Raw genomic sequence first — 25,289 nt, forward strand, 5'->3', positions numbered from 1 at the left:
AATGAAAAATTCAAAAAAAAAAGATTTTGAACTTTTTCATCATTTTCCGAAAATCAAAAAGCAAAAAAAAAAAGAAAGGGAAAAGAAAATCCAAAAAGAGTTTACGTGTTTCATCATTTTTCAAAAAAAGACAAAAAAAATTATTTTCTCTAAATTAGTTGTTTTTTTTAATTCTTGCCCGTATCCAATCTGTCTGAACTACGCATACCTGATTCTCGTCTTTTGGGGCGTGATACGTAGGCAACCCACATAGGGTCCGGTCTTCCTAGTGAGTTAAGGTTCTTGGCTTCGCGTTGTCTTAGCCAAATCTTGCATTATTGGCCAAATAAGTCATTTTGCAAAAATAGCCTCAATCATGTCTTGCATGTGTCTAGCAGGGAATGTTATTGTCTCACATAGTGTTGGTTTAAGTTTTTTCATACAGGTGTGGATCTGCTTACCGGAGTTTGAGCATGACAGACACCCCAGGACCATCCAATCAGGATCGCTTATTCAAGAGTTGCTTAAGAAGATTTTTGTTTTTATTTTTTATGCTTTGAGTCTGCTTTTCTTTTTGTGTCGTCTTTTACCTTCAAATTTTGTACAGTAATGCCGAGTTTTTGTTATTACTTTCTATTTTATATTTGAAAAAGTATGTTATAACTCAAAAATCCAAAAAAAGAGATTTTGCATTTTATATTTCTGTTAGAAGTTTTCTTTAGAATACTAATTCTAGAAATGAAAAAACAATTCTTTAGAGGCGGCTTTTCCTTTAGAAAATTAATATCTAGAACTCAAAATAAAAGTTATTTTTATATTTCCTTTAGTATATTAGGACTAAAAATTCAAAAAAAAGGAATTTTCTTTTAGTACCCCTTTAAAAGTTTTCTTTAAGATATTAATTCCAAAAATTCAAAAAAAAAAAAATCTTTTGAGGTTCTTCTTTGGGAAATTGCTGAAAAATGGATTAAAAAAATTCTTTTTATTTTTACTAGAACTTTGGGATATTGTACATAGAAGAAAAGAAAAAATTCTTTATCTTTTGTTTATCATTAGAATTTCTCCTTTAGGTAATGAAAAATTGAAATTCAAAAATATTTTTTTTATCTTTTTCATTTCTTGGTTCGAAATCTTTCTTTCAGGATATCAAACGAAACTCAAAATATTTTTCTTTGGTTTATTCTTTAGACTTTCTTCCAAAAAAAAAAAATCAAAAAATATTTTTCTATTCTAGGGTTTTTTCCTTAATAATTTCTCATAAAGTGTTTGTTTCAAAAAGAAAAGAAAAAACATGCCTGTTAAGCATGAGTTTAGAATAGGTTATAGAACATTAAGTCGAGAAAATTCAAAAAAAAAGAGTTTTGCTTCTTTTATTTCTCTTTTATCATCAAAATAGTCATTAAGGTTAAAATAAAAGGAGAACGTCAGTTTGTTTACTTTATTCTCGATCTTCCCGAACTACGCAAAGATCTGATTCATGCGGCGTCATGATACGTAGGCAACCTATATAGGGTTCGATCGAATCATTTTTTTATCAAAAGAAAAAAAAGGAAAAAGAGGGAAAAAAGATAAAAGGAGATGAAGTTACGGGATGTGAGAAATGAGAGGAAATAAAAGTGTGATAATTAGAAAAAAAAGGAAGAAAAATGAGCAAGCAAGTGCTAAAAAAGGCAAAGAAAATAGAGGATTGAAACGAACAAATTGAGATAATGCCAAATGACCTTCATACCCTCGAAGTCATTTTAGAACCAATAATTATGACTAGGTGCATTGCACATAATGTGAGATTATATTATGTTAAATGCCCTAACGCTAACGTGATGACTTCATTTTGTTATCTTCATAGCAGACGAGTGGTTGATTTGTGGTTCTTGAAGTAGTAACTCCTCTCTACAACATAAAGTCAAAAGGCAATGGCGGACAACAACAGAATTGGGTTGGTTGATACCGGTGCCCGAAAGCAGTTGGTTGAACGGGACACTGGTTTGGCTGATGAGGTAAGGATGTTAAGACAACACATGACTGAGATGTATCAGGCCTGGATGACTGGGAAGGCACCATCCCCGCTACCACCTAGCTTCCTAGATGCTGCCCTTACCCAAACTCCTGACACAGTGCCAGATGATTCCCCATACTCTCCAGATCCACCCGTTTATCATGGCTTTCCCAACCGCCCTAGTAGCTCCATTACTCATCTTCCAATTACCTTTTCTAAAAATTGCCCTCCTGTCTTATCCACTATCCCCAACAATGAACACCCACTCAAAGCTCACGATGCCCAATATTACCCCTTAGAGGTTGCCCACAAGGTTCCTGACTCATACAATCGGAACCCTCGGAACGAGCTTCATATAGAAATGAGAGGTTAGTAGGAAAAGAAGGGCGGGATGAGATATCCAGGAAGCTGAAAAGCATGCAAGGGATGGGAGACAAGGTTAACATGTCTTACAAAGAATTGTGTATGTTCCCCGACGTTCGCCTGCCCGCGGGGTTTAAAGTGCCAAAGTTTAACTTGTATGATGGGTGTGGAGATCCGGTAGCCCATTTAAGGGTTAATTGCAGTGAAATAAGAAGTGTTGGCGAGAAAGATGATTTGTTGATAGCGTATTTCAGTGAGAGCTTGACTGGGGCAGCTTTGGAATGGCATAATCGTCAAGATGTCGGTAAGTGGCATACATTGGGCGACATGGCTCAAGATTTTGTTCGACACTTTCAATACAAATTAGACATTACCCTAGACCGCTCCTCCCTATATAAAATGGAAAAGAAGCCGGAGGAAAGCTTTAGGGAGTTTGAGCTCAGATGGAGGGAGCAAGCTGCTCGAGTCAGCCCCCCGATTGGTGAAGAAGAAATGGTTGAGCTTTTCCTACAAGCTCAGGGGCCCACCTGCTTTAGTCATTTGATTCTGACCTTGGGTAAACCTTTCTATGATGTGGTAAAAATGGGAGAGATGGTAGAAGAGGGAATCAAGTCAGGCAAAATCATGAGTTATTCGGCATCGAAAGATACTATGGAAAACATTCAAAACATCGCAGTAAGTTCAAGTGGAAGAAAGAGAAATAGAAAAGATGATCCGCTGGGCATTCCTGCTCAACGCTTTCAACCTCGTCATCGACCCCGTGATCTCCTTGTGCACCAGATGATCCTCCCCAATGCTACTTCTCTTCACGTAACCCCCAAAGTCATACATCACTTTCCTAGTACCCTATCCACAATGCACCACCATATGCTCCACACCCATGAGGCCCGCGATAGCCCGCACCACTTCCCCAAATGTCTTACCCGCCTCCTCAAGCATATTAGCCACCTGCCCGCAAAAGGTTCCAACAGAGGCCGGAATACAAACTGAAAAGACTGCTGAAAAAAAAGGCTTTCACCCCTATTGGAGAATCATATGCCAGTTTGTTCCAAAGGTTGAGGCAATTGGACATGTTGAAGCCGATTCAAATAAAAATGTCAAACCCTCTGCCAAAGAAGTTTGATTTTTCTCAAAGGTGCGCATATTGCTCCGATGCCCTGGGTCACAGTATAGAAAAGTGTTGGCACCTAAAAATGCAATTCAGAAGCTTATTGATGCAGGTGACATTGTGGTGCAAAATCCAGATGCAGCAGACACTAGCCAAAGCCCATCGCCTGTTCGTAATGAGATGCATATGGTGGGTATGATTTCTTTTGAAAAGGAATATGAGAATTCTTCTGAGATCCTCGAAGGTCCACGCACTACAAAGATTTCAGCGCTATCAGAGGTTGATCTTAAGAACGAGCCGGCAAAGGGAACCCAAAAGCAATTTGTAAAGAACAATGTGATGAAGACTTGGGAAGGTCATAGTATTGTTGATGCAGAATTCAGTGGCTAAGATGTTGAGCTTTGTGATTGGAAAGATGCTCCTTTCTTGGTTAGCCAGGGAGGAGTATTTGTGGTTTATTTTGTTGACATTTCTGTTGTCCGGTTTATTTCAGGGTTGTAATACGAATAATGTCTTGTGGCTCAAACCCTTCTATCCTTTTATTTTGCCTGGTTTGTTTAGTCATAGTAACTTGTTTAGTGCTATCTAGGTTTTTTTCAGGGTTGTAACCCCAATTTAGTGCTTGTTTTGTTGTTAAAACCCCTTCACCATTTGTCTAATACAATTTTTTGTTTTCTGTTATTTCTAGTCATTTTTGTTTAGTTCTCTTCTCCTTTTATAGTTCTCTTCATGCTGGTTCTGGTGACATGACATGCACGCATAATTCTAGGCCTCGTCTTAAAAGTTAGTTTAATCACGAGGCAATGAAACAATTTTGAAGATGATAGGGACACTTGAGGGAAATAGGTACAGATTTGGACATTTTGAGAACATTTGAAGCCCAAACCATGTGAAATTGGGGCAGATAATTTGGGAAGTTAATATGGTGGCAAGAATTTGTTAAAGGAGAGTGCATCCCGGACAATTTGAAGCAAGCGACTTTGAGTTCAAGTGCATCTCAAGTTACAAGGTAAAGTCAAGAATGTTTTCTCTGAATTGACGGAGGATATCCATTGTGAAGAGGGAATCACCCAACGGAGGTTTTGTACATGACAAAGTGCTAAAGAAAAGTGGAAGGCATATCAATGATATCAATACCGAAGCCGCAAAAGAAATATTGTGCATGATCTTCAATTTTTATCCTCAAGTTGCATGTGTTGGTACTTGGCATTTTCAGGGGTTGGGAGGCCCTCTTTCAGCTACCCAAATACTTATATCATTCGATACCCTTTTGAACATATACTAATTTCTTTGACCTCCCCTCTTTTGGAATCAAGTTAAAGTCACACGGGGAAAAAAAAGTTCATGTCCCCATAAGTTTATTTTAGAATGTTCATTCCAAAAGGAAAAATTCAAAAAAAAAAAAGAGAAAAATAGAGATAAAGAAAAAAGGAAAAAAAAAGGAAAAAAGGGAAAAATAAAAATAAAAATAGTAACAAAAAGTAGTCTTGTGAACTACGTTCGACCTGATTCTTGTCACCACAAGATACGTAGGCAACCTTACGGTTCGGTCATACCAAATAAAATATTTCATAATCCCATGAAATCGAGAGTGGGGCAGTCTTTCTTAGTAACTCCATCAAAAGAAAAGAAAAAAAGAAGAAGAATCAAATTCCCTTGTTTTAGAAATTGGGGCAAAGTTTTTAGAATGGATTCCAAGAGTTGTAAATAAATTAACCTCGTTGTCTTAGTTATTTTGAGCCTTTATCCTTTCTTTCTAACCCTGTCCAAAAGCCAAATTACAGTTCAAAAAGACCTCCTAGATAATCTTTGAGAGTGCTGAGTTTAGACATGCCAAGAGTATATGATGTTTTTACCATGGTTAATGTCTTGTCATATGCAGAATCAGAGGAAATAAGAAGAAAAGAACAAAATGAGAGAGTCTTATTGGTGAAAACCTTCACAGGCACCATAAGGCGACGGTGAGTTGAGAGAAAGAACAAAATGAGAGAGGCTTGATGGTGAAAACCCTTCGGGCACTACAAGTCGAATGAGGATCGTGAATTAGAGTGGATAATCGGAGCATTGAAGCCCAGTTTCACGGTTTAGGGGTATAACAAGAATTGAACATCAGACTTGCTTGACAGATTAGGCCACAAGTGCATTTCATGGTCGTTAGAGTTGGTATCCACATCTGATAAGTTTCTACTTTGTAGTTTTCTTGCTAGGAATCATCTCTTTCCATTGTCCTTTATGTTGTTCCTTTCGTCTTGTTTACTTCCTCTTCCTGAGTCTGTTTGGTCAGAACAAGTGAGAAATGACTTCAAAACTTGCCACCAGCTTTCCAATTGCACAAAACAGGATCTGGCTAGCACATCAAAGTGGCATCAGTCAGGAAAGAACAGCGTGCGCACTAAGTTGGTAACAATCAACATGCTTTGGATTCATGTGAAATACAAAGGTTTGGTATATGTCAATTCATGAACAATGCAACAGACAGAGTATGTTGGGTGAACGGATCAAAGGTATTTTCTCTGATAAGGTTAACAGAGAAGGTGGTTAACCCATGACAAGCAAGGTATCTCAAGCGGAAGTCAAAGTTATCATGACAAGTGAAGGAGAAATAGACCTCAAGGCCAAGGTCAGGAAAGAACAGCAAACGCATCGAGTTGGTAAAAATCAACGTGTTTTGGGATTCATGTGAAATACAAATGTTCGGTAAATGTCCAATCATGAGTAAAATGTAATAGATAGAGGATGTTGGGTTTGAACGAATCAGAGGTATCTTCAGGGATAAGGGTGACAGAGAAAGTGGTTAATCAATAAACAAGCAAGGTCTTTCAAGTTGAAATTAAAGTTATCATAGGAAGTGAAGGAACAATCGCCCTCAAAGGCAAGGCCAAAAACCAACCACCATATTTATAAACTCACAAGTTTTTTTTTTTTAAACAAGGACGAAAATTGTGTCCAAATCAAAGCTTGGAAGTTTGAATTTTTTTCAAGTGTCATGCCCAAATTTTGTCAGCACAAAGGCGGTTTGAGAAGGAGAAAGAAAAATTTGTTCGATCTGCATGAACCCTCCATGAGGAAAGGCATGATTCAGGGGCAAAGAATTTTGTTCGTTCTACAGAGATCCTCTAGGAAGAGAGCGCGGCTCGGGTAAGTTCATTCTCGGCTTCTCAGGACCCACCTGGATAATGGGATTTAATTTGAAGTTCTCAGGACCCTCCTGGATAATGGGACCTAGATTAAAATTCAAACATGCATGAGTAACAAGACCTAGCATAAGTCTTACCCTAAAGAAATATAAGTTGGCTTTGAAGTTTTCATTCTTAGGATAGGATTTAATTCGAAATTTTCAGGACTATCCTGAGTAATAGGACTTATATTTAAGACCTCCATTAGATAACAGGATTTAGTGTAAGTTCTTCCATAGGGAAATATAATTTAGCCTTAAAGTTGTCACGCTTAAGATGAGATTTGATTTTAACTTTTAGGACCCTCCTGGATAATGGAATTTAGTTTTAAGACCTTCATAGATAACGAGATTTAGCGGAAGTCATACATTTAGGAAACATAAGTTAGCTTTAAAACTGTCATTCAACTAGGAGTTTTTAGGACCCTCCTGGATAATGGTATCTAGCTTTCAAATTCATAGAGATATTTGGTAACATGATTCGATTAACACTCACAAATGTTCTCGATATCAAACTGGGTAGAAATATTTCTTTTGTTTTGTTTGTTTTGTTGTAATCAGGTTCACAGGCAGCAGTTTCTGGAAATACAGTTAAAGTTTGGCAATCAGGAGCCCACCTGGAGAACAAAGGGAAGCATTTCAAGTTTCAAGAAAAGCAGTGCAAGTGTTGGAAATCAGGCGCCCACCTGAAGAACAAAGGGGAGCAGCAAGGTTCAAAGGAGTTCAACAATCAAGAGCCCACCTGAAGAACAAAGGGAAGCAGTTCAAGTTTCGAGGAAAAGCGGCACAAGTGTTAGTAATCAGGAGCCCACCTGGAGAACGAAGGAAAGCAGCAAGGTTCAAAGGAAGACAGCAATCAGGAGCCCACCTGAAGAACAAAGGGAAAGCAGCAAGGTTCAAAGGATTTCAGCAATCAGGAGCCCACCTGAAGAACAAAGGGAATCAGTTCAAGTTTTGAGGAAAAGCAACGCAATTGTTGGTAATCAGGAGCCCACCTGGAGAATGAAAGGAAGCAGCAATGTTCAAAGGAAGACAGCAATCAGGAGCCCACCTGGAGAACAAAGGGAAAGCAGCAAGTTTCGAAGGAAGACAGGTCGAGTATTGGCGATCAGGTGCCTACCTGGAGAATAAGGGAATTCACTTCAGGATGTAATTCAAGTCAGCAACAAAAGAAGCTCGCGGCAAGAATGCGAGTCAATAGTCTGAGATGATCAACGGAAGTTATTCACAATCCAGAATTAAAAAAAAGGCAAGAAGTGAATCCAAATGCAGAAGTTGATGAAAGATGTGAGCTACTCGAGACATGACTGAAGTCACAAGCATGATATGTCCAGTTTTGATCCGAAAAGCCAAAGAAGAATGAACTAGCACCTGCAACTAGCAAGCATCAAGGTTCGAATCCAAATTCTACATGAAGAACCATTCAAGACTCAAGATCAAGCTTCAGAAGACTTATAGATAGGAATCTTGTAACTCATAGTTGACAGGTTTAGTTAGTCTTTTTCATTTTTGATTTTTGATGTAATAACAGGACCGCGTATTGGAACCTCGGCGGAACGGCACCTCGATTGGCTCTCCACCTCGGTATACTCCATCACTGTTCTTACTTCTGAACTACACGTGGTCTGATTCCTTTATAGCTGAGGATATGTAGGCGGCTCAGATATCAGGGCTCGGTCCTTCCTCTTAGTTTTGGTTTCCTAAATAAGGGTCGGGTCAAAAAAACTTGTCTAGTCGTTCTTTGTCTGAAAATACTTCGTATTTCCAGTCAAAGAGGGGCAGCTGTAGACATGTGATTTTTGACCCTCCCCGAGATTTTACATATTTTAGCATATAAATATTTAATTTAGGCCTAATATAGCTATTTCAACTCATCTTTACTCTTTTACTTTTATTTTATTACAAGAAAACGAAAATTACAAAAATAGGTTCATTAATATTTTGTAGTCATTTTTAATCTTGAAAAATACCAAAAAATAGTTTTGTTTTAACAGTCAGTCTTATTTTTATAATTATTTTTACTTAAGTAGGGTTAATTAATATTTTTGGTAATATTTTTATATGGATAGATTTTTAGTTAATGAAGCTAATTTTAAGCAAAACTAGTCATAATGGCCCATAATTTTCAAGCCCATAATTTCTAGGCCCATACCCCTTAACCTAAAAAACCCTACAAATACCTAGACCCCTAGAGCTAAGAGAAAAGGGGCTGAAAAGGGAGACAAAAATAAGGCCTAATACATAGATCTAAGGATCCGTCGTTCTTCAACATACACGGCCACCCACCCCTTTCTTCATCTTCTTCGAAGAAACACAAAAGATAAAACAGAGCTTCCCCTTCAAATTTCAACGCTGGAACCAGCCGAAAAGAGAACAAAAAATGAAAAAATAGACCTAGATGCCAAGAGTTGAGACCCGCCGCTGACACCCCAAACGACCCCTGAACATTCTGTTTCTTCTTCAACCAAAGTCACGACCCCTCATCCAAAGACACTTACACAGCCATATACAGAGAACAGAGTGAATAAAAATGGAATTCGACTGAAATTTGGATTTGAGTTCGCGTTCGATTCGAGAGTCTTGGTGCCGAGTCGAGTTCCCAACTGTTGCTTGAGGTTCCAGTCACAATTTCTGTTCGTTTCTTTTTTGCTGTTTCACAACTGATTTATCGGAGTCTAAGGCATGTGTATTCATCGCTTCTTTATTGTTAATTGAAGAGAATTTCGGCTTAACAGGTTTGTTTCCGTATCATTGTTCTTTATTCGAACTTGTTTCGGATGGATTGAGCTTTGGAATAGTTGTTTTATGTTTAACTTTCTCCCAATTCGAGTTTAGATTTTGTGTCGATTGCGTGTTCATCGAGTTCTTCTGTTGAAATCTCGTAGATTTTAGAAGGGCATAAATTATTTGGATCTCTGTTTGATTTAGTTAAATGTAAATAGATTAATATTGAAGTTGCCTTTCTTTCTCTTATGGGAAGAGCATTTGGTATTACACCATTAATTGAAACAAAGGGTTGTTGTTGTCTGGTTGGTGTTATCTGGAAAAGGACGTTGTATGTACTAACTTTGGTGATTCTAGAGCGGTATTAGGTCATATAGGTAGATCAAATAAAAAATTTGTTGAGCAATTGACCAAGGATCATAATGCCAGTATCGAGGAGGTTAGGAAGGAACTAATGTCGTTGCACCCAGACGACTCACGCATTGTGGTTAATGACAATAGAGCATGATCGTGTTAAGGAACTGTTCTTTCAAAACCCGAGTCAATTTTTTTAAAAAAATCATGTTGTATAAACTTTATCAATACCACGTTCTGTAGTACCTCCAAAACAAACTTGATACTGAGTCGTAAGAACATCTCAGTCTAGTCAAATACGCAGTTGCTCTAGGCACGATTAATAATGAATCATCGTGGCTACGGGTACGGTTCCCATGACATGATTATGATACGTGAATCTCAATCCGGATGTGCATTTCATGTGACCCGATTCTAATTTCCAACAAGGTTAAATAGAACGTGTCATGAATCACGGGTGCATTTCATGTAGTGTGGCTTGCGATATGATTTAAATAACCTTGAATTAATTCTTTAAATAAATAAAAGCGGCTTAAAGGTTAAAAAAGGTACAATAGGTTTAAAACGTGCAAAAAATCAGATAATTAGGCCAATAATAATAGCTGAGCGACCGTGCTAAAACCACGGAACCCGGGAATACCTAACACCTTCTCCCGGGTTAACAGAATTCCTTATCCAGATTTCTGTGTTCGCGGACCATAAATAAAGAGTCAATCTTTTCTCGATTCGGGATTTAAACTGGTGACTTGGGACACCATAAATTATCCCAAGTGGCGACTCTCAATTTTAAATAAATAACCCCGTTTCGATTGTCACTTAAATTGAAAAAACTCCCTTATATATCCTTGCGGGTGTGTGAAAAAGGAGGTGTGACAAGAGGTCTCTGCAAATTATTTTTGTCTTTAGCGCAAGAAAAGTCCTTTTTTGTAGAGGTCATGGCCTCAATCACTTCCTTAGTAAATGTGCTTCCAACTCCAGATGTTCCAATTAAAGCAGTTGGCTTAATGGCCTAAATTGTTTTTCAAAGTGTTAAATCATACAAAATGTGTTTCAACGTGGTATTTCACGTGTAGGGAGCTCATTGATCAAACCTTAACAACATCTAGGAGATCGCTGACAGGTTCATGTTCATGCGCCCAAGGTTTCTTGAAATGAGCCCATAGTTGTATTGAGAGGCGGACCCAGAATTTTAACACGATGGAGGCATCATTATTTTGCTTGACCAGCAGCCCCTAAAGACTTTTAGTGTTTAAGGTGTCAAGTTATTTATATAATCATTTTCAAATTGTACACATATAAATATACAAGATTTTCTGTCGAAATTTACGGGGTCAGGTGACCCCTCAACACTATACATAGGTCCCCCTCTAGTTGTAATAAAAAAATCAGTCACTACAATATTATGCATATATAGCTACAAAGTATATCATAGCTAAATACAAAAAATCCCGTGGCTAAACATGTATTGATTAGTTTATACACTATTTCATTGGTTTTGGATTGTTTCGCACCGAGTTGAGGGTTTGAGCATAATCTTGGACCGAAAAGTGGACTTCAGAGCGAGGTGAGTCTCCTTTCTAACCTTGTAAGACGGAATTCTCCCCATATGTGAATTAATTGGATATGTGCTCCTATTTGTGGGGGCTACGTAAGCACAAGGTGACGAGAGTCAGTGCGTAGCTACTATTATGCATAAGTCCGGGTAGTCTAGGACCCAAAAGCATGCTCTACTTGAAATATTTGGAATCTTGTTGTCGATTTAAAATGCTTAAATCATATTGAATTGGTAAATGAATTTCTAAAGGAATTAAACATCATTTTCTTGACTGTTAAAGAGAACTGCTATTTTTTTGGGTAATTGTTTTTCTCTGATGAAGTTTTGATTGACTGTTTGAATGCGTGTTTCTATATGTACCTGCGTCGCATGTATGATTCGCGAGCGGGATGATTGTTTATTTATATTTGACCGTGTCGCATGTATGATTCGCGAGTGGGGTAATAGATGCATCTATGGTTCGCACCATTCGACCCTCTGGCAGTGCACAATTTAAATATTTGTTGGATCGGGCCGTACGACTTCAACATGATTTGCACATGCTTGTATTGCTTGCCTTGAAATTCGTAGATGTTGATATTTATTTCTCTCTGGACTGAGATAAACGTATAAATGATGAAAATGAATTTGGAAATTTCCCTATGAATAAGAGAATTGTTTACTTGCTTCATGCTATTGAGTTATAACCATTTTTAGAAAAACCCTCGATTTACTATATTATTGGTATATTATTATTGGACTACTAGTAAGTGTCGAAGTCGACCTCTCGTCTTAACTTCTTCGAGATTAGACGGGATACTTACTGAGTACACGTTGTTTTTGTACTCATGCTACACTTGTTGTGCATTTTTGTTGCACGGGCGCATGTACCCCTAGCGGCCTAATGGGCGTAGCAGCATGGATGATACGGAGACTTAGGTGAGCTGCATCTCTCGAGGCAATCCGCAGCCGGTATAGTCTCCCAATGAATAGTATTTACCTTGTCCAATTTGTATTCCGGACAGTTATTGCACTTCATTTGATTTCCTAAAAACAGCTCATGCACTTATGACACCGGGTTTTGGGATGATTATGAGATTATTGAATATCAAGTTTGTTAAAGACATCATCTTATTTCAATGAATTTCATTATTTATTGTTTAATGTATAAAAGGAATGATTTCAATAAATACTAAAGTGAGAATTTAATTAACTTCTTGGTGTTGACCACGTGTAATTTGCTTGATATTTGGATTGTTATTTCAACATTGAAATTAGCGAATTTAATTGGAAGAAACAAAATTCCACCATTCTAAGAGTTTGAAGCTTTCCAAGAACATACAATTGGATTTTGTGAATTATTGAAGCTTGATCCATGCCATTGGGGTTTGCTCGGCTTGTATAGGAATCTATGATTGAATTTTAGTACATTTAGTGAAGAACTGAGGAAGTTAAACTGAAAGTTTTGAGCAAAAACATGATGAACATTGAAGAATATTGTTGATGTATTCGTCCAATATTACTGGTCCACAAGTTGTGCTACAAAGGCAACATTTTACACTAGCTCACTGTATTACTATTACTACTATTTAGAAATGGGAGTTCAAGTGTACGAACATAGCATTAAAAAGTTGTACGAAGAGCAACATAAAATGTACTATAGTGTTGGGCTTAAGTGATTGTTGAATAAACACGTGTAATACGCGTGTTCCTAGATGTACCAGTGACAAATAGTCCTTTTAACTCTGCATTTATTGCTCTCCCTTCCTATTTGTACAATAAAACTCATGCATGTCCATCTTTGATTGGGGATTTTTTTTTAAATTTCTAAATTCTCTATTTTAGTTGTATGTTATCTCTGTTGTGTAATTTATTTTGTTCAGTTCGGTGAATTTGTTTATAGGCTATGATGGTGGCTTTGGTGTAGAATTCTGACAATACTTAAAATTGATTTGTTTATTGGATTAAGAGTGTTGATGTGTACATGTTCGGCCGAGTGATTGTAATATAACATATGTGTTTTTATGGGTCTATATTCTTTCATAGATCTCATGAGTCTATCCATTTTTCCTTTGTTTATATTTGATGTGGCCTCTTTATTTCTAGAGTTATTTACTGTTTTTAGTTTATTGTACTTTTTTTATTTGTAATAAAATAATTTCGTGTCTATATCGTAGTTTGCTATTCTATTTGAATACTGTCTTGCTAGAATTTTACATGCATATTACTAGTTATGTCTTATTTGCACATCATTTTGTCTTTTTAATGAATTTTGTCTTTATTACTAACTGTTTAGCGCAGATTTAAACCGAAAAATTTGATTTAAAAAATAACAGGAATGTTGAAGTTGACTATACATCTATGGTGTTTGATGATATGTCTGCAAGAGGTAAATCCAGATTCATGGTCAGTGTTAATTGCATTGCGCTTGCAGACTGCACTTGAGGAAAAAAGTTTGCTTCTTTCTTTCTCCTCTTTTTTTCCCCCAAGCTTAATAGCTACTTCAAAACTCTACAATATTCTGATTCCTGAAGATCGCGAAATTAAAATTTCTACTTTAGTAGCTATCTTACTGGCTTCAAGTCAATCTGATGAATTTGTAATAATAACTATTTTGTAATAGAAATTCCTTAAAGCTTCCATTAAAGAGTCATATGTTGCGTCTTTCATTCCAAATTCTGTTTATAAGATGAGGACTCTGCCAACAAATTTTTAAGTAATGGATAATGAGAGATGCATATGTATAGTGTTTTACATAAACACTGTTGAATTCATTCTTTTACCTTCGTATCTTATAAAAGGCTATAGTAAGAGATGATACTAATATGACAGAGTAATATACAAGCAAGAAAATATTTAGCCTTCTAAAGAATGTGCTTCTCCTGTGAATAAAAACAAACAAACCAATAATGATGCAATTCATTATGGTCTGGCCATATGACAAACCGTGAAGGATAAATGTCATGCGAATTGACTCAATTGCTTATGTCTACTTGTGAATAAATCTTTTTATTTACTACAATGGTTGTTACTAGAAAAGAATTTAAGGACTATTAAAGTATGATGTTTGAAGCTATTTATGCAATGACGGTTGCATATAAATAATCTTGGTTGTGGTTGCTTATTTGGACAAAAATAATGACCTAATACGAATTTAACTAATTAAAGAGAATTTTCTTTTCTTTTCTTTCTTCCAGATGCCATGAAACTTTTTTTTATGGGTGCAAGATACCCTAAACTTATAGTGTGTAATAAGACTAAATGGTGACTAAATACTTGTGATATTTGAACTTCTTGCTTGCCTCTCTATTTTCATGATATAAATGAAATATGATTCTTCTTTTTGGGTTTAATTGATGATATATTGCTTCTAATACTAAGTTATTTTCTTCCATGCTGGTAAGCTTACTAATTTCCGGAGCAATCTGTCATATTGGTTTACAAGTGTGTAAAATGTTCATATAAATACCTTCATATTGGTTGTATATTTCTGATTTTTATCCTTTTTTCCTGCTCTAATATACCTTTTGATTTAAAGTTAGAAATGCTCTGCATATTCCTTTTTGATGCATTAAATTTCAGACAATATTGGTGCTTATAGTCCAGGAGGGACACCGATCTTATACCTGCTTATTTGTAAGGGTTTTCCTTAATTGTTAAAGCTGAAAAATAACTACTCCAAGATAATCTTTTTGGCTCTGCAAACTGAGGTTCACGTAAATCACGCTTAGTCTTTTATCCAATTTACTTGAAAATTATGGATGCCCTTAATATAGATCAATGAAATTTCTTGATAAATGTTCTCTACCCAAGTGCCGGAAGATCTGCTTATGGTGGTTACTACTTGGACAGGTTGTCTGCAGAATATATTCATGCATATGACTGCTATGTGAAGTGTAAGGAAAAGAGTTCCATTCAAAGAAGAAGCCACCAGTACTACTATCTATTGTAAGAGAAAAAGAATTTTTGGACCAATAGTACCACTAGATGCTAGATATCACCACATTGTAAGACAAGAATTGAACGGCAGGCCAGCCTATAAGTCGCATAACTGAATCTGCCACAAACCACAAGGTTAGCAGCAAGCTGGTTCGTCGACCAAAGCTATAATGTTCTCTCTACACAAGTCCAACAAAGGTAGTTCGACTGCAAGCCCATGACAATTCTGTACCCTCCAAGTTTGTTTTTCCAATAGTATTATCTCAAAAGCCTTCGCTAATGTAGGCCTCTGTGAAGTTCTTCAGCCTCCTTGCAGGAAAGCAAGTTATCTTATTCACTATTGGTTCCCACCTGTAGCGCATCTATACCACACATGTTCCTTGAAGTAGCAAATGGTGTCATGATCAATAACCAACCATGTCTGTGGAATTTAGGCACCCTCACTGCTATTCTGGCATTTGTTAATAATCAACTCAGCAACAAAGTGAGGACATAGAGCAGGTTTTTGCTTCATCTTCTCTACATGGTTTTTACTTTTTCTTTTCTTCAGAATTTGATAGACGGCGGTGACATTTTTCATTAAAGATCTGTAGTTAACGTTAGATGAACTTTGCTAATAATGTCTCCTACCCTGATGATAGTGCATGTGTGATGATTTGGCATCAGTAGCGGCAAAGTTTAGCATAGTTTATCCTTGGATTCTTTTAAAAAATATAGCTCTCTGCACGTCTAAATTTATACTTATGACATGGTTATTGCACTTATTTGGTATACCATAATTACAAATTTGATTGCTTACATAGACTTGCAAAATAGGGTTTGGTATATAAGAGCTAAATTTGTTGAGAACAAAGGTAGTATTGGAGCTATAAATAGAAGCTACTCAAATCTTCGCGTCTTTAAAGGACTGAATGTTAATATTTTTTAATGTTCGTCAACAACCATCTTTGACATCTATATTAAGGATTACAATATTGTTTCCAACTTTACCCCGACATGATGTTCAGGGTTGATTATTTTTGTCATGTTATGTAGACTCAATTATTTTTAAATTATTCTTAATTTTTTATTTCATAAATTTGCTTCTTTTTAATTTCGAAAATACTATGAATCACAATTGGTAGGAAAGGATAAAACGACTAAAAAATTCGTCACAATCTCTAAGCTTCTAGGTTCAAATTTTCTTTTTATCAAGAGGAATAAAAGACATTGAACATTTGTAATGAATGGAGATTACGATTCGAGTTGTTGGGCCCGAGCTGTCAGGACTCAACTAGTTTAACTTATGAGATACTCTACAACTCTTACCTCATATGCCAAAATTAGCCGACTTTGAACTAACTTATTCGCCACGGGCAATGTTTACTATGTAACTTATGAAATACTCTAAGGACCCGTTTGGCCATAAATTTGGCCAAAATAAATTTGAAGTTTATTTGGCAAAACACTTGACTCATAAGCAAGACTTAGATTCGGGATTTTGAAGCCACAACCTATTCACTATGTGCAACACTTTGCACTACCTTGTTGTAGCTGACTTATGAAATACTCTAAAGACCCGTTTGGCCATAAATTTTGCCAAAATAAATTTGAAGTTTATTTGGCAAAACACTTGACTCATAAGCAAGACTTAGATTCGGGATTTTGAAGCCACAACCTATTCACTATGTGCAACACTTTGCACTACCTTGTTGTAGCTGACTTATGAAATACTCTAAGGACCCGTTTGGCCATAAATTTTGCCAAAATAAATTTGAAGTTTATTTGGCAAAACACTTGACTCATAAGCAAGACTTAGATTCGGGATTTCGAAGCCACAACCTATTCACTATGTGCAACACTTTGCACTACCTTGTTGTAGCTGACTTATGAAATACTCTAAGAACCCGTTTGGCCATAAATTTTGCCAAAATAAATTTGAAGTTTATTTGGCAAAACACTTGACTCATAAGCAAGACTTAGATTCGGGATTTTGAAGCCACAGCCTATTCACTATGTGCAACACTTTGCACTACCTTGTTGTAGCTGACTTATGAAATACTCTACAACCCGTCTTATATGCAAAATCTAGTGTCACCTAAAATAAAGAAGCAACCGATAAATAGGCAAAAACGTCTGAATCTCTCATGTCGAAAGCATTCTTTAAGCTATACGCATGTACACAAATGAGACAAAGGCAATACTACTTGCAGCAAAGGGCAAAAAGATGATAAACTTTTGCTGCTCTTGTATCACATTTAGTCTGTTATTATCTGTAGCAAAATTTCAGAAACAGGTTTGATCTTGACAGTGGAAGTCACATTATCTATATACAACTCCATCAGCAACTACGGAAATTGGAAAAATGAGACCTACAAATTAAAGACATTCTTAAATGTAATGAATAATAATCACAGGCTACTGCACATCATAGTAACTAATTCTAAGTAAATGAACGATGGCATATCATATGTCTCACAAGATTTAATTTATAACGTAAACATGTAAAGCTGTTAATATCAAGAGTAACATTACTTAACAATAACAACATACACAGTAGAATCCAATATAGTGGGGTTTAGGGAGGGTAATGCGTACGCAGACCTTACCCCTACCTTGTGAAGATAGAGAGGTTGTTGCCATTAGGCCCTCGGCTCAGGAAAGCATAACCACCACATTACTGAAAAGAAAGACAAGAAGAAGAGTAACATTACTTATTACCAAAAAAAAAGAGTAGCACTACTTAAATTCTACGAACTCAAAATCGAAGTATTAAAAAAATCTAGCCCAATTATCACAAATTAGAGAAATAACAGTTTCTTTAAGGACTTCCATATCAGAAGTTTTCACAAGTACAGTTTATCCAAGGAAAACAATTTGACTACAATTCAAGACTTTGTTAAGAGTTGAGCTGTAATTCACATATTATAACTCCAACGGTATGCATAAGAAAAGACAAGGACCTTACCTACAGGCTACAACTATACATAACGCGTTTAAGACATATTTATATAGAGTCATTTGACTAATTTATTGTAATTTTGATTAAGCTAATTTGTTCTATCAATATTATTATTAGAGAAGATAGTATTCATTTTCTTTGAGCTGCAACTTAAACATTCTTTTAATAACTATTTTACTTATGCCTCTTTTTACACGATAAAAACCAAGACTACTTATGCCTCTTTTTACACGATAAAGAGCAAGAAATGCATACCCAGCAACTATATTAGTGTTTGCTCTTGCTTTTGACTTTTTCTTTGTGCCGCTTCTTGTAGAGCAACTCAAGTACCCGCTTTGCATCACATTCTGGATAATTTGTAAAATCGTAATACTCCGGTGCAATATCAATCAACCTGAACAAAATGTCAATTGCACAAAAGAAATTAAATTAACAAGTCAATTTATAACAGTGCTGCAGTTTAAAGATAAGTACATAAAAAGGGCAGCCCGGGGAGCTTTAGCTTCTGCTATGCGCGGGGTCCGGAGAAGGGCCGGACCACAAGGATCTTTTCACTAAGGGCAGCCCGGTGCACTAAGCACATAAAAAGCAAAATTTACCATTCACCACGAATGCGTGTCACAGTATGGACGAAAATCCTAGTGGTCAAGATACACTTTTTCATAGATAACCCATTCTGGCTTGTCATCCAGGCATACTGAAGGATGCAAGTGAACCTCTGCAAAATTTTTGTATATATACATGTGAAGGCTCTCTTACATTTGAATTCAAAAAAACGAAGTTTCCAAAAGTAAAAGCACTGCAGTAATGTTTAATTATCACATTTATATCTCAAAAAAGGATGTTGCCTGCACACTTACTTGATTGTCTTTCACAGTCAAATAATGACCAATCCGTTCGAGATGGGCAACCCGCATGAAAGATCCAGCTACCAGGGCCTTCTTTATATTTGCACAGTAGTCACGGCTGTTGGACTCTGTGCTGTACAATGTTAGTCCCAAACTGCCCATTATTCATGAAATATTTTGCCTCACTTTTTCTGCAGTTTGTAGGACCCTAAGATTGATAAAACTGGTATAGTACCACTGAGGAACCTCTGCAATCAGGAAAAATTGCCTATTAGAACATAGAAATAATGACTTTCTTAATTGAAATAGAAAAGTGCTGTAGATATTGGGTTAAAAAACTCACCATTTCTCTTGAAGGCCTTATATAGATTCAGCAAAGCAAAATGATCGCCTTCTATGTGATTAAAACGACCCTTTGCCTCATCTGCAGCTTTCAGAGCTTCCTTGGGCTGGAAAAAACAACAGGGTACTAGAGGAAAAACATAAGGTTTTTTAGTAAATCAAACATAGAAGGAAGGAAGAATCAATCACCAAGTAGAGAATGAAGCAAAAAAAAGATACTAGCTTTATCAATCGATAGAAAAAAGAATTCTCAACCTTTGAACCAACAATAAGGAGGCAAGATATAGTACCTGAGAGCATGGAACAAATTGAAAGAATCTCACTGGAGCATTTGAACTGAGGGCTGACAGTAAGCATTTTCGCCATTTCTGGATGAAGAGGAAATGCGCTCATAGTCTCACCCAACTCGGTCAAGTTTCCTTCATCATCTAATGCACCCAAGTAGTTTAATTCATCCAGTGCTCTAATCAAGGTCGCAGGGGCAGGAGGGTCCATATAATCAAAATGGACCAGGTCATGAACACCTAGCCTCATCAAAGTTAGGCACATTGTAGCTAGGTTCGAAAGACACATTTCTGGGTAGATCTGCAGTTTCAACCCATTGAAACTTCCCTCGGTGTAAAGCCAGAAGCATTTCCCTGGTTGTGTGCGTCCAGCACATTGTGCTCTCCGGTGGGCACTTCCCTTGGAAATAGGAGACACCAACAAAGATTCAATATTATTCCTTGGGTTAAAAATCTTTTGCTTTGCCAATCCCGAGTCAACCACATAAACAACGCCATCAATTGTGAAGGACCTTTCGGCAATGTTTGTAGACACAACAACCTTCCTGCCAGCTGGACCAACCTCCACCAACGGAGGGGAAGGTTCGAAAACCTTAAGTTACCTAGCTAGGGGAGTCTTTAAATTAAGATGCAGTACATGAACAGGCCCCACGGGAGAAGATAGATAGAATATGCCTGTCAAGAAATTACAAGGAAATTACAAGACGAATAAGTGAATTGGGTGAGGAAGTGGGGCATGTTCATGTTCTGCCTCTTCATTCGAAGACTCCCTTAGCTAGGCAGCTTAAGGTTTTCGAACCTTCCCCTCCGTTGGTGGAGGTTGATCCAGCTAGCAGGAAGGTTGTCGTGTCTACAAACATTGCCGAAAGGTCCTTCACAATTGATGGCGTTGTTTATGTGGTTGACTCGGGATTGGCAAAGCAAAAGATTTTTAACCCAAAGGAACAATATTGAATCTTTGTTGGTGTCTCCTATTTCCAAGGGAAGTGCCCACTGGAGAGCACAATGTGCTGGACGCACACAACCAGGAAAATGTTTCCGGCTTTACACTCGCCTTGTAATTTCTTGACAAACATATTCTATCTCATCTTCTCCCATAAGGAAAACAAGAATGCCGCCAGGAGGTTCACTCAAATGTATCTGCAGCACAATCAAGATGGCAGCTTCAATATAGTCTTCAATTGGGTCTTGCATGTAGACTATTTGCACTGGATTAAACCTTCCGGGAGCTTCCACTATAGCTGCACCATCAAAGTAACTCTGAAACTTATCAACCTCAAGTGTGGCACCCATAACCACCAGCTTGAGGTCCGGTCTTTTTTTCAAAACTATATTAAGATACCCCAATAGAGCATCTGCGACCAAACTCCTTTCATGAACTTCGTCTAGAATTATAACTTGGTATTTTTCCAACAGTGGGTCATCTATTGCTTCCTTCAAAGGACGCAATCTGATAAGTACCTGCCAAAGGGGAATACAAATTTGTAAGTGTGTATCTGAATTAAGAAAGTTCCAAAAAAAAATGTATGTACATACCCCAAGATAGTTGTTCCACTAGTACAGTCTTCAAACCAAGTTCTATATCCAACTTCTTCCCCAAGTACAACATCCATCTCTTCAGCAACTTGACGAGATAATTCAGCTATCTTCCGCGGCTGAGTACATGCAGTTAGTGTCTTTACATTTTCATCCACCTTTATTTCTTCTAGTATGTACTTCCCAATCTGTAATACAAAAAACAAAAAAGGAATGCTCACTTCACTGTGAAATTTCCCAATTCTTAACAACTAGAAATCAAAAATGGAATTGAAACAATAGCCAAACCTAAGTGTTTTTGCCACTTTCGCTAGGAGAAACCAAAATGACTACTTGGTTCCTACCGAATTCAGAGATGAAATGTTTCTTGCTCTCCCAGATCGGAAGTCGTTTCCTCTTTTCCGAAAGTTGGTGGTATCGGTGTGAGAAGGGTCTCCGAGTCCACTTGTTAATCAAAATAGACTCGTCGAGGCACACCTTCTGCTTCATTTCGATAACTAGAGAGGGGAAGAGAGACAGAGAGTTATACAACAACAACAACAACAACAACAATAAAAAAACAATGCATTCCCACAAGTGGGGTCTGGGGAGGGTAGTGTGTACGCAAACCTTACCCTTACATTTAAAGGTAGAGAGGTTGTTTCTGGTAGACTCTCGGCTCAGGAAAGATAAAAAGGAAGGGGGCAATGGCATGCAAACCAAGCGAAAACACAAAACTAACACTAGGCGGTGCAATTTGAAAACTAAAGCGAAGGCAACAACAAGTAATAACAGAAGTCTATAAAAACGAAAAATACACGAAAGACATTAAGTGGTGTACTATAGCTGCTGTAACAAAACAAAGACAAAGCATGATTACCTAACCCTCATATCCATGGTCATATCCTCAGTAAGTTGGAGTAATGTCATATCTTGCCTAATCACCTCTCCCCAATACTTTTTCAGCCTGCCCCTACCTCTCCGTTGGCCCTCCAAGGACAACCTCTTACGCCTCATTAATTTAACCTTTTTCTTTTCCTTTCCTTATTAATTCTACCATACCTTCATTTACTAAGATGTGGAAAAAGAAGAAGATTGTGTGCTGCCTTCTAGCATCATAACAATATCTAATTGGCATATGCTTATGAATAGGCTTGATACAGTTGCTCTAACTTACTTCAAACTGGATAAGAACAAGATTGGACTTAATTGAGTCACCAAACAGACTCTTGGTTCATACAGTGATGCCATACACAACATCTCTTTATTGAAAACCCAACAAATCGAACAAACATACAGGACATAATACAACTAGCTTCTCAAGCAAGGTTGTTTTCTGGAACTATATCCCTGAATACTATAACCAAAACAACTACTATTTTATAAAGTTGCTCAAAGATGTTTTCCTAAATGTGGATAGTGTGGATACAACTAGCTTCTCCTCCAAAAAGTTTTTACTTAAAAAAGAAAATTATTTTGGCTATTTGTATACTAATGACTCATGAATGTAAAATGCTAAGAGTGCTCTTCTTGATTGTTTGAAACATGTTTCAAGACTATGTCCAAATATAGGGTGGCAACAACAACAACAACAACAACAACAACAATTATGATTATAATAAAGCGCTTTAGAATACAGTCCAATACAGCTTCAGTTTAATATCAAATCCACCAGAAATTATCTAAAATTTATAGCAATAAAAGGGCTGGTCATTTGATCTATCTAAAGATTTATAATTCCCTTAATTTAGAGGAAATCAAGTAAAAAACGACTTGACTACCCATCCATATATAGAGTAGACAAAAGTTAAAACTCGATAAAATTAGTTAAATCAAATGATATAACAGAATAAGTACATAAATCAAAGGAGATAATAACATTGCACTATATTTAATCTAATGCCGATTAACAATCTACCACCAACGCTAAACCAAAATGAAAGAGAAAACAAACAAACAAAAAACTCTAAAAGAAAAGAAAACTATTGAATATACAATGGGAACGGAATTATGCAAGAAAGAACCCTAAAAGGTAGTACAAGATGAACATTCTTCCACGAATAAGAGGTTTCTGTCCAATTCTTCAAACCCTAGCAAATTTTTCTCATCTCTTCCCATTCCAAAATCTTCTTTTTCACTTACCCCACCAAAATCCCAATCAAATACTTCTAAATCAGTAAAGCCTCTTAAGAAACAAGAGTTCGAAACATCACTAGATGACTATACCCACAAAGTTTCTAGGTGATAAGAATGGGAGAAACTAACCAAGAAGATGGGATTTCACAGATCTGCGCAACGACACCCGCCGTCGTTAACCACCGTCTGCCGCCGTCAGTCGATAGGTGGAGTGAGAGAAATTGGAGAGGGAAAGGATATAGAGAGAGAAAATCGACGGAAGAAATTAGGGAAATAGGTCTGTTCTCTAATGGTTAATTCGGGTTCCGACGATCGCCATATTTTTGTTTAAAGTTTATATTTCCCACTATCACTTTTTTTTGGTCTAACATATTTTATTTTTTTTGACTTTCCGACTGAATGGCTTACAAATGTGAAGGCGGGAAATTCCCGCATTATTTTTTCACTGCTTAATCGGAATAACAGTCGATATTATTTTAAAAAAATAAATAATGAAATTACAATCATTTTTTGACTTCAAATTACAAATTTAGTCATATTAGCGACCGCCTAATATTCAGGCAAAAATTTCGGTCGGGGAATAATATTTTTTTAGTAGGGACATTTCAGATCTCCAAATATATGTGCACAATAGAAAGTTTAACTACTCTCGTCAAATTAGGCTAGCGAAGGTAAAAGATGCTAATAATGAGGATTAGAAAGGCTTGTGGTCTAGATGGCAACACATAAAGGTTTGGAAGTGTCTCGAAGAAGTTGGAGTAGGATCTTAATGCCAAAAGGGTAATTTATGTCCGTCCGAAAATTGCCCAAGGTTCACCATTGTGCAGCAGTCAAGCTTAGCCTTGACTTCAACCTTTCCAACACTTAGAATTATTTTAGGACATTTGGGACTTAGAGTAAAATTCAGGCAACAAGTAAAGTAGAGGCACATACGAAATTTATAGAAATCTCTACTCGTATAAGAACACAATATATGTGAATATAAGAACACAATAAAGTCAATCCTATGGCCAAGAACAAAGAACACCCTAGTTACCTTCCCCCAAACGATTTCGCACCCTTAGGAATTACACTTAAACGTTTTTGGTTAACACTTTACCACAAGACTAAGTTCTACCCTTTGGGACAGCCTTATGCACGTTTTTATAGTGCAGGCTTCCCAATTACACTTGGCAACATCTACGACAATCAGTTGACAAGCCCCAACTGATAGGCAAACATGACAGACATGATTAAAAACGTGCATCCACTTAGCCCCGTAATCAGACATGCTTGGATGTGGCAGTTGTAACCACTTAACTGCACTGTCATGTGTCCAGCACACTTTGTAACCACTGTCACACCTCCTTTTTCCCGAGGGGGATATAAGGAGTGTTTTCAATTTAAGTGACATTAATCAAAATGGGATTATTTATTTATGAGTCGCTACTTGGGATAATTTTATGGTGTCCCACGTCACCAGTTTATTTTAAATACCAAATCGGGGAAAATTTGACTCTGTTTAAAGTCTGCGAAATCAAAAGACCGGGTAAGAAATTCAGTTAACCCAGGAGAAGGTGTTAGGCACTTTCGAATTCCGTGATTTTAGCCCGGTCGCTTAGCAATTTATACTTGGCTTATTTTATCTAATTACTCATTTTAGGACCTATGTTTATTTTACCTTTACCGCTACTAATTACTTGATAACTCGTATTTAAAGAATTATCTTAAGACGAGTTATGCGTACGTATACTCGTTTTAGTTTGGTGCGTCAAGAATCACGCCATACGTACGTGTACACAATTTATCACGCATTATTACTATCAAAAAAGTTTGGCCGAAGTTGCGCGAATGCATACCTCGATTTATTTCCTTAAAAACTAATTTGAGATTATTGTGAGGCCATAAGAGTATGGAAGTCATTGTGGAAAAAATAAGGTAAATTAATTATGGAAAAATGGGCTAGTTTATAGCCTTATTGACACTTAGGCCATGTTTGGATTCAACACAATTGATCTAGTTTCTTGCAAAATTCAGCCAATGTGAGCACGTGATTTTTTTCCTATATGAGA

At 36.9% G+C, this 25,289-nt stretch overlaps 1 protein-coding gene, 1 long non-coding RNA gene and 1 pseudogene across 4 annotated transcripts; 1 reads left to right on the forward strand and 2 right to left on the reverse strand.

Moving 5' to 3' along the window:
* The first annotated feature begins 8,831 nt into the window (after positions 1 to 8,831).
* On the forward strand, positions 8,832 to 15,916 carry LOC107785436 (uncharacterized). Of its 3 annotated transcripts, XR_012694416.1 has the most exons (4): positions 8,832 to 9,356; positions 12,131 to 12,205; positions 13,570 to 13,622; positions 15,086 to 15,916. It is a non-coding gene; the product is annotated as an uncharacterized LOC107785436 (long non-coding RNA). The 3 variants fall into 3 exon arrangements; XR_001647868.2 differs by lacking the exon at positions 12,131 to 12,205 and having other exon boundaries at positions 15,086 to 15,837; XR_012694415.1 differs by lacking the exon at positions 8,832 to 9,356 and having other exon boundaries at positions 9,363 to 12,205.
* A 1,607-nt stretch (positions 15,917 to 17,523) lies between these two features.
* LOC107785434 (putative pre-mRNA-splicing factor ATP-dependent RNA helicase DEAH2) lies at positions 17,524 to 20,398 on the reverse strand (annotated as a pseudogene).
* Positions 20,399 to 20,631: 233 nt separating this feature from the next.
* LOC142161719 (putative pre-mRNA-splicing factor ATP-dependent RNA helicase DEAH2) lies at positions 20,632 to 21,612 on the reverse strand. Its single transcript, XM_075220790.1, has 3 exons — positions 21,601 to 21,612; positions 21,124 to 21,311; positions 20,632 to 21,037 (listed from the first exon to the last, which is right to left on the reverse strand). Exons 1-3 carry the CDS (start codon positions 21,610 to 21,612, stop codon positions 20,632 to 20,634), a joined length of 606 nt encoding a protein of 201 aa, XP_075076891.1.
* Between the last annotated feature and the right edge of the window lie 3,677 nt (positions 21,613 to 25,289).

This window comes from Nicotiana tabacum, chromosome 8 (assembly GCF_000715075.1).
Source record: "Nicotiana tabacum cultivar K326 chromosome 8, ASM71507v2, whole genome shotgun sequence".
Classification (NCBI taxonomy): domain Eukaryota; kingdom Viridiplantae; phylum Streptophyta; class Magnoliopsida; order Solanales; family Solanaceae; genus Nicotiana; species Nicotiana tabacum.